Below are 18796 nucleotides of genomic sequence, written 5' to 3'. Positions count from 1 at the left end.
CCAAGGATGATTCCTGGTAGGTGGTTTAGATGCAGCCACCTTGCTCTGGAGAGAGTTTAGCTAGCAGACCAGGCCACAAAGGCAGAGTAAGGGTACTGGTCCTGGTTAGTCTGCCTGTAAGCAGCTATTTGGATTCATCATGGACTGGTTTTCTTCCTCTGAGTTTAATGACTCAAGTACATCTTTGTACCGTGGAGCAAAGTAGCAGAAGGGTCGTGTCCTTTGGTGAATGTTGTCTTACCAAAATCATTGTCCATCTGATTTACTTGTCAAAATCCTCTAGGCAGAGGGTACTAGGTTATTCTGGAGAATCCTTAAACAAGAATTGTTTTAACAGTTCTTTGGAAACAGTAGCCTACCATCCTCTCTCCAGCTCAGGTAGGAATTGCAGGAAATAAAAGAATAACAGTGAAAATAAAGGGGAAGAGGAGGTAAAGGTACATATTCCAGTTGAGTGAACATCAGTTGATGCTAACAGTTGCATTTTAAACTTTTTTTTCAAAGACAGAGTACCATAATAGTGTGTGTTGATAACTGCAGGATAGTTGCAGACTCATTTGGGCCTGCATTCACTCACCTTTGGGCACACAGCTAAGGTTCCTAAAAGATTTTAGCTGGCTAGTCTCTCTTTGGAGTCCATAGGAAGAGGTCACCTCCTCTGGAAAGCTAGGAAGAACTCAAAGCAGGCAGATCATCCTTGGAAGTTCCTGTTTCTCTTCACTGGGCTGAATCCAAGCCTCAGGAGCCATTAGCATCTCTTTCCAGGTCTAACTATCTCCCAATCCCTCTAAGTCTTCCAGGATTAAGTCTCAGCCTGTGAGCCAAAGCTGAGACCACTCAAGATGAGCATCTCATGTGATTACTTTCTCAACGTGTACTTCAAACATTTCCACTTCTAACAATTCTTTCTGTGGCACAAGTGAGCTGTGGTGGCAGAGCTATACCAGCCTGGAGGTCTATGTGACTCCGTGTGCCCTCCCATTGGAGGATGGCATAGGTGTAGAGGCTGAGAAAGACCATTAGCACATTGCTACACTGTTGGACATCAAGAGACAAAAACGCACCTCTGTGCTCCTTCTGCAAAAGACAGTGAGGGTGAAGAATACCATCCTGGAGAAAGTATACACAACACTGGAAGACCCAGGAAAGAAGCTGGATACAGCAGTAACACCGCTCACCATCCACCACCCCCATATAGAGAGATGTCGTTGGTGCAGCACTCGGAGCAGACTAAAGGGGTTAGAGGTGGCTCCACCCTCTGCCACCAATTCACTCAGCAACCTTTCTATGTCTCCATTTCTCATCTACGAGACTAAGGGTGAGGATGAGACATGGGAATTGTCTTTGATGTACAGAGATCTGGTTTTGTTTGCTATCCAAAGCTGTTGATTTTGGAATTCTTTTGTCCCTCTGCTTTTTCACCAAGCTTCGACAGCAGGAGCTAAACTGTCTGAGGGCATCTTCCAATTCCTGATCAACGCACCTCCTGCCTTCGTCCTACAAGGGGACTATAGTGAAAAATCCTGCTGTTCTTCCAGGACGACAGCACTCTCAGCAGAAAGTCTGTAAGATTTGTCTTTTCTTCATACAGTCTGGACTGGATTGACACCTCTGGTTTTATTTCATACCAGCCATGAAGTGTTGCTAATGCTTAGGAAAAAAAAAAAGATCACATGTGCAAATAATAATAAAAAAAATAAACTCCAAAACCCCAGACACTTACACATGCAGACCTGCTTCGGCTTGCATTACAGGTTCTCAGCCCAGGAGCAAGTCACTTGGGAAATTTAATTAAACTTTAATGAGGTACTTTGATTGTTGGGCCATACGCCTAGTGGAGTTAATGTACAATGAAGGGGTGTCTCGTCATGCTGCTGCAATAGCTGGCAAGTTCATGTAGAGCAGAGCATGTCATCCTAAATCACCTTTTGAACTCAGGAAAGCAGCAGGGAAGAACAACTAGGAAGCTCTAATGGGTCATTTAATTACAGCAAGTCCTTTACCTGTGAGTCCCATACATTGAAGAAACTCCTTCTGAGTTGCTTTTGCGACTTTTCAGGAGGCTGGGGAACAGAAGGCATGCAGGGCAGTGGTGGTGGTCTGGGTTGTGCATCTCCTTCTCTTCTTTCCCTTGAGTAGGGAGGAGACTGGGTCGGAGGGAGCTCTGGCATGCGAGATACTGAGAGTTGGGCGCTGAGCAGGGACCTCCATGGATCCTCCATTGGACCTTGGTGCACAGCTACCCACTAACCAGAGAAAGGCACTGTTGTGTTGCTAGTGGAGATGTGGCTTCTGTTTCAAGTGCAGGACCTATTCAAGCCCTCCTCAGCTACCAGAGAAAGGTTGTTTTGTAATGTAATGCTGGTTTGGAGAGGGCCATTCAACCTCAGCAGAGTCCAACCTCCTTCTGCCTGAAAACTAGGCCTCCATGTCAGAAAGAATCTGTCACAGATCCCATATGGGATCTTCAGACATCCCTTACAACCTCAACATTTCTGTGAGAAGTTGCCGCACTGGATTGGATTTGACCATCACCCACTCTTGGCTTATGGGGTCTCAAAGGGACTAGGACACTGTGCCTTTATCAAGGTATGTTACCACACAAGACTCCTTATGGAAAGGATCCCTTTTTGAAAGGGACACCCTTCTCTAGGCATCCAGGAAGGTGAATCCCACATGCTGGGAGAGAAGAGAGTTGCAAGGTTGAAAAAAGACAATGAAAGGATAATTCAGGTTGGAAGGGAACTCTAGAGATTTCCAGTCCAACCCCTGCCCGATCAAAGCAGGGCAAATTAAAGCAGGTTACTCAGGATCTTAATGAGTTGAGCTTTCAATGTCTCCAGAGACAGAGATCTCATGGCCACTGTGGGACCTTGTCGTCAGGCTTAACTACTTCCAGAGTTTCACTTGCTGCAACTTGCCTTCATTGCATTTTATCCTTTTCTACACATCTCACAAGAGATGGTCTGTCTTCTCTACAGCCCCCCATTAGGTAGCTGAAAGCAGCAATAAGGTATTCTCCAAGCCTTGTCTTCTCCAACCTGAGAAAACCCAGACCTCAGTCACTTCTCATCCATGTGTTTCAAGAGGATTGCCACAAAAGATAACCCTCTGCTTAGATCTGTGTCAGTTTGTCGGCAAGAAGGAACTCTAAAAAGAGAAGCTCCAACCTTCTTGCATTTCTGTTTGCTCCTTTGGAAATTGGAGGATTCATTGAAGAGGTGAGCAGCAGAAAGGTAGAACCCATGCGTTAAGTCTTCGAGGCTGATATCCAGACCACCTTTGAGATCCTGGAGCTGAGACTCCAGAAGAAGACACAAGCCTTGAAGTCGTCTGTTTCAAGGCAACCCTAGAGATTCCAGATTAGAAATACAGTCCTGCTCTGTGGTCAATCGTGTCAGCGTTATAATCAACAGATACAGGAGGGGAACCATGCAGTGTCTTCCTCAGAGGCATGGAGGGGCAGACATTTTCAGCTTTGGGTCTCACTTGTATTATTCATCATCAAGACAGGCTCCTAGGAGAAAAACTGTGTTATTTGGAGGCCCGAGCATAAAGGGTTTACAAAGGACCTGTTAATCCTTACTTCATCAGGAAGTTCTGCGCATACTCTAGTCAGGGCTCCGATGTTGCACTGGCCATAGAGTCCTAAAATCATAGAATCATTTATGTTGGAAAAGACCTTTAAGATCATTGAGTCCAGCCGTGAACCTAATACCGCCAAGTCCACCACTAAAACATGTCCCTGAGCACCATATCTACATGTCTTTTAGATAACTCCAGCGATGGTGACCCCACCACTTCCCTGGGCAGCCTGTTTCAATGCTTGATGACCCTTTCAGTGAAGAAATTTTTCCTGATATCCAATCCAAACCTCCCTCGCATAACCTGAAGCCATTTCCTCTTGTCCTATCACTTGTTACCTGGGAGAAGAGACTAGCACCCACCTTGCTACAACCTCCTTTGAGGTAGTTGTACAGAGTGAAAAGAACTTTCCTGAGCCTCCTTTTCTCCAGGCCAGCATACACCAAGGTCTTGAGCTCTGAGTTGCTCAGTAGAGATTGACCAGTGGACATCCAGCATCCCAGGCTGATGGGCAACTCCTCCATCTCTCCAACACCTTGCTTCACTGGGGTCCAAGGAAATGGCTGAGCTTGTGCAGCACCAGAGTATTGGCAGGACAAACATCAGGAAGGCATCCCTATGTAAATCCTCTGCTTTTGCAGCAGGGCATATAAAGCAAGCAGAAAATAAGGCCCAGAGCTGGACATCAGGTGAAGAGGGAATGATTACAACAAACGCTTGCAATTGAGGGGCTGTGCTCTAGGTTCAGCCATGTAAATGATACCTCTGCTGTGGTGTTCATTTTGGGAGCTCTGCTACTCGAGGATCTCACAGTGCAGGCAGCTGGGCATGTCTGGGAAGTAAATCCCACCTTAAATCACTGATCAGACTTGCCCAGATCTGTGCAGTCACTGGGGAGGGACCTGGCAGGCTGAATGTAAAATGTTGAGTGGATGCATCCAAATCTGCCTGTGAGCTGAAAGAGGCAGTGGTCCAAGCGGTGGGGGGGAGCAAGTTCATGTGTCATCCTGCAATGTGATCATGCACCAAGTGCCTTTCGCTGCGTGATCACATCACGGGATCTCCTGCAACTCCAGGTCTCCCGCAATGCCTGGCACCTGGAAGGAGCAGGGAGGTTGCACAAACATGCTCCAGCCCAGCGTTTCCTAATCCTGGAACACTTGGCTCTGCAACTGTCACACATTTCTTCCATTTTAGTGCGCATGGAGGAGGGAAGCAAGAATGTTTTCTAAGCTTATAAAGAGCCCAACAGACTTATCCACCCAAATCCTACACGCTAGCGTTACCCAAGGCCCCAGTTTGCATCTATGCTCATAAACGGATAGGACCAGGGTCAGGGACACACACGCTTCTGCAGTGACCCTCCAGCTATTTGTAGCATGCTCCCCGGTGTGATTTTGGCCCCGGCCAAGTGGCATTGATGCAACCAGGGCCCAGGTAAGGTTCAAGGTGAGCAAAGACCAGTGTCCATTTGCAGTAGGCTGTATGGGTGCTGTCAACCTCTTTCTGGAGGCTGAGAAGTTTTATTAGGAAGGATGGACCTGTTGGACTCAGAGCTGACCTGTTTATTTTTCTGCATAGATGCATCCACGTGAGCCATCAGGGCCTTTGGAACCACCATGCCACCAGGGCACAGTAGGAGGCTGTCACCTCTCCCAGGCCAGCTCTGAAGAGGGCACGTGGGACGTGCACTCTGCTGAGGCTTTCAGTGGTCTGTGCCAACAGCTGTGGAAAAGCAGACCTGGAGAGGCTGCTTTCAGATCTCTGTTGTCTATCTTGGCCACTCATGGGCAGCCCAATCATTTCTTCTCAACCTTGGGCCATTGGTCCTTCTCTTGTTTTCTGTTAACAGCCCTTGGCCCTACTGTAAGGTCTGTCATCCCCGCCTGGTCCAGCAGATCCTGATCCCACCCTTCTCCCTTTCCCAGTTCAGTCTCCACTCCAGGAAGTTCCTTCCACTAGTCTGGTCCTTTTCTCCTCCATCTTCTGGCTCCTTATCCAATGTTCATCCTTCCAGTAATACTCTTTTCCCTTCCAGCCCTACCCTTCCTTGCCAGACCATGGTGTTCACACCCACCCTTTCCTTCCTTGGCTGCTTTCTCCAGCCTCCTTCACCACCTAGTCCTGTCCCCAGCATCCCAGCTCCTTGTCTCGCTCAGACTGGGTCCCACCTCCAGCCTCCTGCTCACTACTCGCAGTGCATGCCACCATTCCCACACCAACCCAGCATTACTCTGTGTCTCCTCCACCCCATCTCCCCCTGAATCAGGATAGGTTAAAGCTGCTTAAACTCCACCACACACAAGTGTCCCTCTGCAGCACCTGCCCCCAGTGCTTGACAGATATTCCTGAAGCAATAATGAGTAAACCAAGCCTCAGCACTCCTGAGGTAGACTGATACCCAGAGAGAAAGACTGGAGCTCTCCAGGCTGGGAAAGAGATGGCTAAAGGGGTGGGATATGATATATGGTTACAGCATCACGCAATGGCACAGAGAAGATAAATAAGGAATAACGCAACTGGAGAAATACGGCATCAAAAGAACTTGGCAGGTGGCAGAATCAAAGAAACAGAAGGCGTTGGGATGTGAAGGGCACTAAAATTTTAAACCCGCAACTGAGCAAATGTACAGAAGAAAATCCCACTGAGGGTGAGCTAAGAGAGAGAGCTCACAAAGTCCTGAGCTGCAGAGGGTCTGAAGAGGGAGACGTGGTGGATCACTCCGTTTGCCTCCTTCTTACACTCATCTTCAGACATGCGTTCCTTACCCCATCAGAAACAACATCAGGGGCTGCATCGACCTCAGGTCTGGGCAGATGTGGCCTGTGTGTCTGTTATACCTCCTCTGTGTGTATATATATATGTATCTCATATCTCCTCTAAATGAGAGGGGTAGAGTTGGGAATGCTGGCTCCTCGAGACCAGAGTTCATGGTGGTCCTGGCTTCAGAGGCAAATTAGACCTCGAGTCTTTGCTGCTCTGGAGGGATCTGAGCAGTCACCACCTTTGTGGTATTGTGTGATGCTCAAGACAAGAAGCCTGGCCCTGACAGCAGAGAATCAAATAGCTGGTCCCAAGTCAGGGGTGTTGAGGACCCTGTTTTAAAATAAGGTTTTTCAGCATCCTCCCTGGATTTTCGCTGAGGCCCCATAACAGCAGCATGGAGACTCTTCACTTGCTGGGGAAGCAAATCCAGCCTTTCCTACTCAAGCCACAGGAAAAAACAAAACAAAACAAAACAACAAAAGCAGCACTTTGTTTCTCAAAGCAAGAAGATGGGGTGGTGGAGGAGGATTTTTTGGTGTCCTGGCTGGGCAGGGAGGGTTTGGGACCTGCGGCCACTTGGTACCCGATGCCGCCTGCTCCCTGGGATGCTGGGAGGGAGCAGCGGGATCGTGACTCAGCCCCCACATGAGCGGGTTTCCTTCCTGCACCGCCAGCCTGGGCTTCTGATGTTTTGTTCACTGTGAAGCTCTGGGGGCCAAGCGGGAGCTCCTGGAAATCAAAGGGAAAGAACAACATCTTGGGCTTGCCGAGGCGGGGTGCGTCCTGGCTGGCTGGGGGGTTGGAGGGGGCATTTGGGGTGCTGAGGGAGGAGAGGTGGGAGAGCTGGAAGGAAAGCATGGGTCAGGTCTCCAGCACGAGCCTTCTTAACCCTAAATTCCCCCTGCATGCAGGAATGCTCCTCGGATGCCCTTCAGCTGCTGGCAGGGACCCTCATGGGCTCCTCAAGCTCTAAGGAGCAGGAAGCGAAGGGGCTTCACCCTCTTCTTTCTTCTCAGAGTGTCCTCCAGTCTTCTCTCTGTCCCACTGGGTGGGAAACGGGACCCCGAGCAGTCCCTCTTGCATCGAAACGGGAATAAACAGGGGTGGGGAAGCCGCTCAGCTCTCATTAACCACCCTTGATGGGAGATTGCTAGATTTTCTCTGTTATCAGACTTCTCTCTGTTGATGCCAAAGACAAAACTCTCAGTCAGAAGTTGCTCAATGCTAACAAAAAAAAAAAATGTCTGTAGACTCTCTGGTAGGACCCAGAGTCAGTTGTTTGGCCCTGAGGCTCCTGGGTTGGTCCAGCTGCATCCAAACCAGGTGGCCACATCCAAACCTTCCCTGGGGATGTCCTTGCTACACCCACCCCAGGGCAGAAGCAGGACTTGTTGGCCTGGGCACCCCTGTGCTGGGGACTGGTAATTGCACAGTGTGGAAGGTAGCAGTTGAGGGCTGGGTATCTTCCCTGTCCTGGTTTCTTGATCTGTGTGAGTCTAGTGCAGGCCTTTCTGTGTCCCTTCCATCATCCAGACATGACCTTGACCATGTACCAGCCTTCAGGCAGCACAGAGGTTTTGGCTTGAGCCTTGTGAATGGTCCCAGAAGGGTGCCAGGAGTGCACAAGCTGCATCCAAAAGAGGAGGGTCTGGTTGGCACTGGATTTTACCCATTTATTGCAAAAAGATGGAGAAGATCCCTATTCACCTCATTCCCTCCATACCCACTGCACAGCCTCTCCATCCTCCCCAGCCAGGTGGGCACCGCTGGGTTGCCGGACCCAACTCTTCCACCGTCCACCCTCTTTCAACATCTCTGACTCCATGGATGACAGACATGGGCAGGAGCTAACCCTGGACCTTCAGCCATGGAAGATGGTGTGGGTGGCTCTATCTCCTGCTTTGAAGGGACTTCTGTGAGCAAGTCCTTACTGGGGGCTGAATCTCCTCCAGGTGGGCACCAGAGGTGACGTGCTGGATTTGCCCAAGTAGGTGGCCATCAAGGTGACTCTGGATTGATGCTGACCCTGAGCCCGCAGGGTCGAGCTTGCACTATCCAGCCCTGGGCTCGTCTCCCCAGCTCCCCCCCGCCTTTGCCTTGGCACCCTCCCACCCCAGCCCCAGCAGGGAGGGAGGGAATCGACCCTGCCCGCAGCCCTCCTCCTCCAGGGCCAAGCCTTTCTCCCCCATCACCCACCTCCGTCCCCTCGCCCTTGTTTTCCTATTCCCAGCATTTACCCTCCCGCACGTAGCCCTGGGGGAGCCGGAGGATTGTACACAGAGGGAGAAGTTATTTTTCCTTGACATAAACATCCAAGCCTTTCCTCGGCCCCTTCGCTTGAAACGTGGAGGTAGGACCTGGACTCATAACATCCGGCAGGAGGGGTTGGCCTTATCTGCCAGGAAACACTCAGCTCCGGATACATCCTCCCCTGCTCCCGACACCCCAAGCAGCTCCCATTGGCAGCGCTGGGCAGGAAACCACTCAGCAGCTTGTCTCATTCCCTCCTCTGGAGACATGGGAGGGTGGGACCCGATCCCGTCCTCCCTGCTGCCCGCAGGAGCAGCCGTGGTTCCCCGTGGGGTGCGGCAGGGCTTGAAGTCAGGGTGAGACGGGGGCAAAGAGAGATGGAGGGGGAAGGCATCAACTCATGAGGAGAAGGGGGTTGATAAGGGCAAAAGGGGGTTTTGGGGAGCTGGAGGTGTCGAGGGTCTCCCCTAGGCTCTGCCACTGATTTGCAGGGTGATCTTGGTCAAGTCTCCTCGTCCCCTTCTTGGGCTCTACTTTGCTCCCCTGCCTTCAGCTTTGAGAGTAATGGAGGGAAAATAATCATCTCACTGCTAATTTCAGCATCCAGAGCCCTCGAGTTGGGTAGAGACCCCTTGTGATAAGAGCAGCACAAGCACTTGGTCCTGTTCACAGTCTTGGTAAGATCATGTCCCAGTGCTGGACAGAAAAAGGGTGGGAGGGAAGGAAGTATTATGTCTATTTTACAAACAGGGAAACTGAGGCATGGAGCAGCCACCTGGCTGCTTGTCTTCTGGGTCTACCCATGTGGCACTGGGACAAGCAGACATGGCTGGTGGAACGAGGATGGAGAGGACCCACCACCTGCTCAAGGGATGCAAAGGAAATCACCCATTCCAGGAGGGCCAGGGCATGACACACACCGCAGCTCCTGGCCAGCCCAAATCCCGGCACTATCCGGGAAGGTGACCTCATCCCCACTCCCAGTGCCCAGCACCGTGACCTGCACAGCCATGGGGACCAAGGGCTGGCCAGGGCCACCGGACACCGGGGGCAGAGGACTCACACCCTGGCCACCTCCCGGTAAGGAGACCCCCCCCTCGCTCTGGCCCCAACCCGACACCCTTGAGCAGGAGCCCAGATGTAGCGTGAGGTCATTTTATCCCTTCCTGCAGCCCTGATTTGATCTTCCTGCTGGTTCCCAGCCCATCCCAGCCTGGAGAAAGCAGCCCACAAACCACAAGGCTCCTTGGCATGCACAGAGACAGTCTTGGGCTGGTGGGTTTGGGATGGGGAGGGAGGAGAAACATGCCCAGGACTGATGCAGAATGAGTCCTGCTTGGGGAGGCCACCCCCCCAACATCCATAAACCACCATGGCCATCAGTCCTCCATGAGGATGCCCACTTCCCAAGCAAGAAAAGTCTCCTTCCCACCTCTGTCAGCCACTTATTTTCTGGCTGGTCCCCGCAGCAACGCTCTGCATCCCAAAATCTTGTTGCGGGATGGGGGGCAACCCCATAGCATTGCATTTTCCACCCCACAGAGAGAAGAGGGCGGGTGGCTCCGTTCCCAAATTTCCCCTCAGCTGCCGGTGTCCTGGGAGGTGGAAGCCGGCTGCTCCCGGCGCTGGGCGTGTGCCCGGATCCGTCCGGCGAGCCCTGGCTCCCAAGGAGCCGCACCTCGCCTTGGCTGCGGCTCCCAACACCCTCGGGCGGCCCCGGCTCCCCGTTGGGGCCTGTAGCTGTTCCTGACGTGCAGAGAGGACAGGGACACGCTCCCACCTCTCCTCACGTGGCTTCGGGTAGAGCAAGTGGGGACAGGCTCGGCTCGCGGGAGTCTCCCTGCATCCCAGCCCGGCGGGCTCCTCAGAGCTGGGATGCGTGGAGAAACCCCTTTTTCCATGAGCTCTTGGCGTGGGCTTCGCCTCCACCGGCCCCCAGTGTGACTCTGTCTGTGAGAAGGGAAGGAGGGAAGAGGCTCATGGGGTGTTGCAGTTGATCCCGTCACTGCTCGGGGCATGGGAAGAAGGAGGAGGACAGGTGGGAGCAGCCGATGTCCCCGAGTGAGGGTCCCAACAGCCCCGAATCACACATGCTGGTGGCAAAACCCAGAGGTGGTCTTGTTGAGGGACGGCTGAGCTCTGTGCCTCCTCACCGAGGCAGTTTAAAAACTCATCGCACCGTTCTCTGGTAGATAGGGGTATCTGCAGAGTGCCCCGGGGTGGGTGTCCCTCTGATGTCCCAGGCTGGGTGCCCTTCTAACGGGGAGCCTGCTTGGAAAGGAGCAACCTTCCACGCTTTGGATGGTCCAAAGGCAGGTCCACGTACCCAGGCCACTCCAGCTATGAACAACTTTTCATGTGCTGCCAGAGGGCCGTGAGCATCCCTTGGCCCTGGGGCACCGCAGGGATTGTGGGCAGAGCAGAAGGCAGGAGAAGAAGGACTTCTCCAGCCCTGCTCCTGCTCCTGGCACGGTCCCACCTGAGTCAACTCTGTTGGGCAGAGAGGTCAAACAGGTTTATGGCACCTCTCTCCCTCCAGCTCCGTCAGGCTGAGTCACCAGTCCTCTCAGAAGAGCGATGCTGCCCCAGCCCGGCTGCTGCACCCGCCATTTCGGCACCGCACCGAGTGTCACACCCTTGTGCTGTGCTGGTTCAAGGGCCATCACAGTCCATGGTGCCAGCAGGACACCCAAAGGCATCCATTTCATTCCCCCTAAAATGGAAACCAGCTGCACGTGGCCAAGAGTGGGTTTGGATGCCTGAGCGATGGGCAGAGGCAGAGGCAGCATGTGTGATGGGAGGGCTGTCTCCAGGAGGGCCACGAGCTGGGGACAAAGGAGGGCCATAAGCACAGAACAGCAGCGTGTTGGTGCCTCCCCAAATACTCATGCAGCCTCCCACCTTCTGCGACGATGGGCTCCCCGAGTCAGAGGTAAGTCATTTATGGGAGGCAAGCCAGCCCAGTTGGGTTGGGTTGGGTGACCTCTGGAGACCCCTTCCAGCCAGCACACATAGGTGGGCATCACAACGTGCACTAGGAAACTTGCTTCTCTACTTTCTGGGGCCAAGCAGGAGGACACCACCTGGGAGGATGCTGCTTTGGGAGGTGTGCATGTCTTAACCTCAGGGACTGCAGGGACTCAGCCTAATTTAATATCTGGCAATAACAGGTTGTGATGTTGGTCACAGAATCACAGCATGGTAGGGGTTGGAAGGGACCTCTGTGGGTCACCCAGCCCAACCCCCTGCCGAAGCAGGGTCTCCTACAGCAGGCTGCACAGGACCTTGTCCAGGCAGGTCTTGAATATCTCCAGAGAAGGAGACTCCACAACCTCCCTGGGCAGCCTGTTCCAGTGCTCCGTCACCCTCAGAGGGAAGAAGTTCTTCCTCATGTTCAGCTGGAACTTCCCAGGCTTCAGTTTGTGCCCATTGCCCCTTGTCCTGTCGCTGGGCACCACTGCAAAGAGTCTGGCCCCATCCTCCTGACACCCACCCTGCAGATATTTATAAGCATTTATAAGGTCCACAGATCACAAGCAGGACTAAACTTTTCTCTTTGCGAGTGATGCTTGAAGGCCACCACTCAACATCCACCTACAAAGGCGTCCTTGGCACAGCTCCCCAAATCTGACCCACACTCCATTTGTCAGGCCTCACTGCCTTGACCTGCATTTGCACCGAGGACCCTTTACGTGGCCCTCCACACTGTGGAGCATCTTCAACGGTTCATCAGCACGAACTGTGAACGACAGCTCTAAATGTGAATAAAAACCACGCTCCAGGCATTGGCACTCGCTCCATAAATAGGCAACAACATCTCCGCTCGCTGACACACCGAGGGCAAAGCTCTGCCTTAACTTCACCGTGATATCTACACAGGACCTGGCGTTAACAGGTCGCATTCATGCAAAAGCAGGATGAAGGCCACCAAGGCGATCTGCCGCCCCTGAGACACACCGTGAGAAGTGCAGGTACGCACACGCCGTGCCTCCAGCCAGTTTGTTAGAAAGCAGTCCACAATTGGTAAAGATGACCACAGATCTTTTTTATTTAAAAAAAATGGAAGTAGAAAAGTTTGGCTGAAAATACCATCCGAAAAAAAAATAATTTTAGAAATAGCACTCGCACAGGAAATGTTTCTGTTTTGAAAACTTTGTCAATAGCTATGGCAATTTAAACCATAAAACAATCATCGTATAAAAACATATTTATTTAAATTAAATATTTTATGCAAACTCGTATCTACACTCATTCAAAATGCACAGAGCCACACAAAAAAGATGGAATGTATTAGCTTAAAAACCTGTGAAGTCGTGGGGTTTTTTAAGTATTATTTGCAATTATTATTAATACATGTTCGGGACTGAAACCAGAAAATCATAGCCACGCTACTAACTAATCATTACCAAGTGCCATACAGTAAACACTAAGATTAATCATGTCATATAACTGATTTAAAATAAAGCTTCATCTTTATGAAAAGGAAGAGAACTCGAGCAATACAAAATCCGAGGGGAGGAATAATGGAAGGAATAAATCAATGTACAGCTTTATTACAAGCAATAATACGCCGGAGTTAGAAGAGGCATTGGGCACTGCGGCTCGAGACGCGAAGCGTTCGCCTTCAAAGGATGTTTGATCAAAAAAAAAAAAACCCCCGTCTCTGCTACATCATCACCTCTTTGCCGGAAGGCTCATCCCAGGACCCGTTCCCAGCCCGGTGCGGAGGGCAGCTTGTGGACCCCCCCTCTTCTTTTGCTGAGAAGCCGAGGGGGAGCCGTGGGGGAGGCAGATGCTGGCCAGATCCTGCCTTCCCAAGCCCCGACCGCGACCTGAGCTCCCTTGGGGCTGGCCCCCTCCCCGCAGCCCCCACCACGCACCCCGGGGCAGCCGGCAGCATCCCTCGCGTCCCATCGGTCCCCTCTGGAGATGAAGCCCCCAGCTCCCAGTCTGGGGGCAGGGGGACAAGGCAGGTTTAACCCCAGACCAAGAGGCTGGCAGACCCTGCGCCCCTTTACCAAAATCCTCCTTTTCCCCCCCTTTCATCCCTGCCTTCTCCCCTTCCCGGGACTTCGGAGCTGCCGTTTGCGGGATGCTGCCGCCCTCCCGACTCCAAAGCAGAGCTGGGGGTGCCCCGAAGCGGGTTGGGCAGCCCTCCCGCTCTCCCAGGAGCATCCCTGCCGCGGAAGAGGGACTTGGCCAAAGGGCTTCGGCACTGGGAAATGCCCCCTCCGTCCCAGCTGGGAGCAGGGCACCCGAGGCTTCGAACCGGTGGTGAGCCAACGACCGAAATCCTTCACCTACACCACCGAGGAGACTCCACGGCCCTCGCGGTGCGGACTCGGTCACCCGGAGGGGCGGCGAGCGATGTCCCCGGGGAGCGACGCCTCGCGATACTCTGTTGGGTCCTTCCTCGGCCGGTCCAGGCGGCCCCGGCCGGGGGTCTAGGAGACGCTGTAGTTATTGTAGTAGGTGGCCGTGGCATCGGCGAGGACGGAGATGAGGCTGTTCTCGGAGGCATGGGAGCTGCCAGACACCGGGACGTGTCCGTTGACCAAGACCCCGCCGTGGTGGTCGCCGTGGCCGGGGTTGTTGAGATACTGGTCGAACTCGTTGCGGTCCATCTCCCCCAGGAGCTCGGCTTGGCTCAGCTGGTCCAAGGTGTCAAAGCCGTGGGGGTCGGGCGGCGGGGAGAGCTGGCCCAGGTGGGCATGGAGGCTGGCGGGGTGCAGAGAGGGGAAGGCAGGTGTGTAGTAGCTGGAAGGAGGAGGAGGAGGAAGAGGAGGGCAGCTGGAGGACGGGGGGATCATGCAGGTGGCCGGCTGTGGCATGGGGCTGAGGGGGTGATGGTTGCACGGGAGGGAGCTGCCCGTGTACTCCGGGGAGTAGGTGGCTCCGGCGAGGTGGGAGCGGTGATGCTCATCGGGGCAGGGCGAGGAGAAGAAGCTCTGCTCGGGGTCTATGGCGTCCAGCGGAGACATCTCCGGTGGGGTTGGCAGCCCGTAGGGGTAGGTGTCCACGCTGGTGCTGCTGCCGCTGCCCGGGGCCTCTCGGTATCCCCGGACGGACGGCAGCCCCGGGCGAGGCGGGTACTCACCCGGCCCCTCTTTCTCCCCCCCAGCCCGGCCGCAGGTCCGCTTCTCCGGCACCGCGTTTTGGTCCCGCGTCAGGCTGCCCAGCAAAAACCCGGGATCCACCCGCTTGCAGATCCGCTTGACCTGCTTCTTCCGCCGCGGCCGGTATTTGTAGTTGGGATAATCTTGCATGTGCTTCACCCGCAGCCGCTCGGCCTCCTCCACGTAGGGACGCTTCTGTGAGAGGCTCAGAGCCTTCCAGGACTTGCCTGAAATGGAGAACGAAACTCCCCTGAGCACCCGCGGCCGTCTCGGGGTGCAGGGGGGGAAAACGGGGGCTGCCTCCCAAAGCTTGCAGGCACACAACCCAAGGGCAAGGTAGGGGCTCCCAGTATCCGAGCCGGCGCAGATGGAGGACGCAGCCTGCGAACCCCGCAGGAGGACCAGACGGCAGCGGGAGGGTGAAGAAGAGGGGTATTGAAGCCGCCGTAGGTCCACCAGTTCCCCCCACTTCCCAAATCCCCAACCAGGGTGGGTTCAGGGTTCGCTGAGCCCCACTGCAAATAAATCAGGGCAAAGAAAACACCCCCAGCTCCACGGCCTGATCTTGCGGTGCCTCTCTGGGATGGAGAGCCTGGCTGCGGAGCGAGGATGGTGGAGGCCATGCCCGGCTGAGCAGGGGGTCAGGACATGGCATCCCTGGACGCGTCCCAGCCTGTGCCCTGCCGGGACTTGCACCAGGGTGCATGGAGACCCAGGCACCCCGACCTCGCTGCTCCCTGCTTAAGCTACGCAAAATGTCCCCAAGACACAGGGCAGAGAAGCAGGGACGGGGCAGGGGGGGTGGAGGGGTTGTATCCCACGGTGAGGCCACCCCAAGCCGTTCCTCAGGGTAGGGGGGAGAAATGAGGATACGGACCAAAGCGTTTGATGCCTTCCCATGGCCAAAGGGAGAGCAGAAATAACACTAAAAAGCTGAGATGCTGCCTGGCAAAGCGGAGAGGAGAAAACCCAAACCACCAAAGAAAACACCGCAAAACTGCCGAGGGAAACACAAACTTTGGGTAAGCGGCCGGACGACAAAGCTGTGTTGCAATTCGGGCAGAGCTCTTTCTCAGGCTGTCTGGGCTGGTTATTTCTCTTTGCCCTCTTGGTTTCACATAAAAAAAATGGGGATTGGGAGAAGGGGGAAATAGTGGACGGGGAGTGGGAAACAAATGTGTGCTCAGAACGGGTTGTGATCCCCAAAAGGAGACAGCAGGAACACACACCAGCCATGCAATATTGGGTCTGGGGACAAAGTGGGACAGCAAAGACAGGCCAGGAAAATCTGGGGGTGCCTCCTTGCACGGCATCCAGGGATCACTGACACCGGCAGCAGGGTTTGCGCCCGAAGGGTGGCCGGGGGTCTGTCCCCTGGGGTCCCTGACACCGTCAGGGGTGGCCGGGTGGGAGGATGTACCCAGAGTGTGGGTCACTGCCGGGGTGGGTGCGTGGGTGCCTGGGGTGCGGGACCCCATCCGGCTTTGCACCCCACAAGCCAGCCCGGTGGCTGCTGCCCCGGGGTGCTGGACCCGCAGCATGGCCATGGGGGTGCCTGGGTGCCCACCCGCTGCGTGCCAGACCTGCCCGTACCCCATGGGTGGCCGGGGGGGGATGCATGCAGCCCAGGGTGCCCCTGGAGACCCGGGCAGGGTTTGCACCCCGGGGATGGCCAGGTGGGTGCGTGGGTGCCCACCCTGGGCTAATGCCTGCAGACAGGGTCCGCGCTCCCGGGGATGCCTGGGTGGGTGCTTGGATGCCCACCCCAGGGTACGGGATCCGGATAGGGTTTGCACCCCCATTGCACCCCCGGATGGGTGAGTAGGTGCCCACCCCGGGATACTGGAACTGGATAGAGTTTGCACCCCCCAGGGATGGCCGGGTGCGTGTGTGGGTGTCCACCACGGGGTAGGGGATCCGGACAGGGTCTGCAGCCCCGAGGATGCCCGGGTGGGTGCATGGGTGCCCACCCCGGGATATGGGATCCAGACAGGGTTTGCACCCCCGGGGACGCCCGGGTGGGTGCCCACCTCGGGGTACTGGATCCGGACAGGGTCTGCAGCCCCGGGGATGCCCGGGTGGGTGCCCACCACGGGGTACTGGATCCGGACAGGGTCTGGCAGCCCCGGGGATGCCCGGGTGGGTGCCCACCCCCCGAGTCGCACCCCTTCACCCCCCCCCGGCTCCTCACCGAGCATCTTGCTGAGCTCCGCGTTGTGCAGGTCGGGGTTCTGCACGGCCAGGCGCTTCCTCTCGTCCTTCGCCCACACCATGAAAGCGTTCATCGGCCGCCGGATTCGGCTCTCGGAGCTTTTCTCCCCGGCAGGACAACGCGGGGGGGGACCCGGGGTGGGCAACCCCTCGGCCCCGTCCCCCTCCAGCCTCTCCGGCCAGGGGTAGGTGCCCAGCAGCGAAGCCATACCCCGGCCCCGGGACCCCCCACCCCCCCCCCTCCCCGCTGCCCTCGGGGTCCCCGCGCAGTCCCAGCCTCCCGCCCGGCCTCCCCCGTATTTATCAGCTCCTCGGAAAAAGCCTCCTCCAATGACACCGAAGGCACTCGCTGCTCCTCCTTGTTTGCAAACTCCTCAGCCCCGGCCGGGGTGGTGCGGGGAGAAAACTTCTCCCCACCCTCTGGCCCGTACCCCTCCCCGGGGAAGAGAAGAAGGGGGGGGGGAGCCCCCCAACACCCCCTCAACGCCCCCCTCGCTTCTGCTTCTCCCCCGCCTTCCCCTTTTATCATTATTTTTTTATTATTTTGCCCAACGACAGGCTGAAGGGGAGCGAGGAGGGAGCTGGGAATGGCCCTGCCACCCCTGCACAGCCCCGGCTGCCCCGAGCCCCCCAAAACTCCAAAGCTGGGGGAAATGCAGGGATGAGGGCACTGAAATCTTTTTTGGGGTGGCCTGGGAAGAAAAGGTAAACGGCCCCAAAAAGAAGGAAGGTGCCCTTAAAGGTGCCAACAGCGATGCAAAATGTCGTCCCTGTCCCCCCCCAGTCCCCTCCCCAGGCTTTGGCCAGCCGCAGCGTGCCTGTTTGCAAGGGGAAATCAAGGCACGGGTCCAGCAGGCAGTGCCCCTCTTCCCCCACACCTCCCGCTTTAATCACGAGTCCAGGCTGCGCTTTGCCACCCGGCATGGGTTTTCACCTGGTTACCCCCAATTCCCATGTCCCTTTGTATGGGAGAGGAACTGGGTCCCAGTGAACCTGCACCCAGTTACCCCCAATTCCCAGGTCCCTTTGTATGGGAGAGGAACTGGGTCCCAGTGAACCTGCACCCAGTTACCCCCAATTCCCAGGTCCCTTTGTATGGGAGAGGAACTGGGTCCCAGTGAACCTGCACCCAGTTACCCCAAATTCCCAGCTTCCTTTGTACGGGAGAGGAACTGGGTCCCAGTGAACCTGCTGGTGGGTTGCTCCTGCAGCCTGGTTGGGCTCCTGAGCGAGCTTTGCAGGGGTTGCACCGGGACGGGGCTGGGCACAGCGCAGAGGGGCTGCAGCATCCCCGGTTGGTCCCCGCTGCCCATCCCTGGGATGCTGGGAGATGTGGGGCTGGTTGATCTGATGCTTTGCGGTCTTTTTCTTGCTGCTGCATTTTATGGAGTGCTGCCCCATGCTGCAAAGCCACCCCAGCCTGGCTGGGATGGAAGCACCACTGTCATGCAAGGATATTTCCCATTAACCCCAGTCTGGTGCTCACGAAGGCAGGAAAGTCGCCTCCAAAAAGCGTTCCCCCAGCTAGGGCGAAGGATCTCCAGGAAGGCGACGGGACCAAAAAGTCCCCCGCCGGCCCCCCTCGCCCAGCTCATCCCTTCAACCTGCCCCGAGGAATATATTTAGTCGCTGGATGCCTTTATGATCCTGACCCCCTGACATGGGCTGCGGGGCTGCGGCTTTGACCGATTGTGGATTTCCTCTCGGCGCTGCCAGAAAGCTGGTGGGCGCGGGGTGGGAAGGCGTCTCCTCGGGCTGGCCGGCCGCTGCCCCATCTAACCCCTGCGCGGAGGGGGAAAAACCCAGCGCGGAGCCCACGCCGGGGTGTCTGTGCGGGGTCGGCGGCGGCTCACCACGTGCCTGGGTGT

General features: G+C 55.5%; 1 protein-coding gene across 1 annotated transcript; it reads right to left on the bottom strand.

Moving 5' to 3' along the window:
* Positions 1 to 12625: 12625 nt before the first annotated feature.
* On the bottom strand, positions 12626 to 17144 carry SOX7 (SRY-box transcription factor 7). Its single transcript, XM_075411226.1, has 2 exons — positions 16909 to 17144; positions 12626 to 14944 (listed from the first exon to the last, which is right to left on the bottom strand). Exons 1-2 carry the CDS (start codon positions 17135 to 17137, stop codon positions 14046 to 14048), a joined length of 1128 nt encoding a protein of 375 aa, XP_075267341.1. The 5' UTR covers positions 17138 to 17144; the 3' UTR covers positions 12626 to 14045.
* Positions 17145 to 18796: the final 1652 nt, after the last annotated feature.

The sequence above is a fragment of the Opisthocomus hoazin genome, chromosome 2, assembly GCF_030867145.1.
Source record: "Opisthocomus hoazin isolate bOpiHoa1 chromosome 2, bOpiHoa1.hap1, whole genome shotgun sequence".
Taxonomy (NCBI): Eukaryota; Metazoa; Chordata; class Aves; order Opisthocomiformes; family Opisthocomidae; genus Opisthocomus; species Opisthocomus hoazin.
This window is presented reverse-complemented; position numbering and strand designations above follow the sequence as displayed.

Bases quoted from the DNA above. Each gene is read 5' to 3' on its own strand.
- SOX7 (XM_075411226.1), bottom strand. From the start codon at position 17,137: ATGGCTTCGCTGCTGGGCACCTACCCCTGGCCGGAGAGGCTGGAGGGG. The intron at 14,945-16,908 runs GTGAGGAGCCGG...TCTCCATTTCAG, and splicing joins GGAGCTCAGCAAGATGCTCG to GCAAGTCCTGGAAGGCTCTG.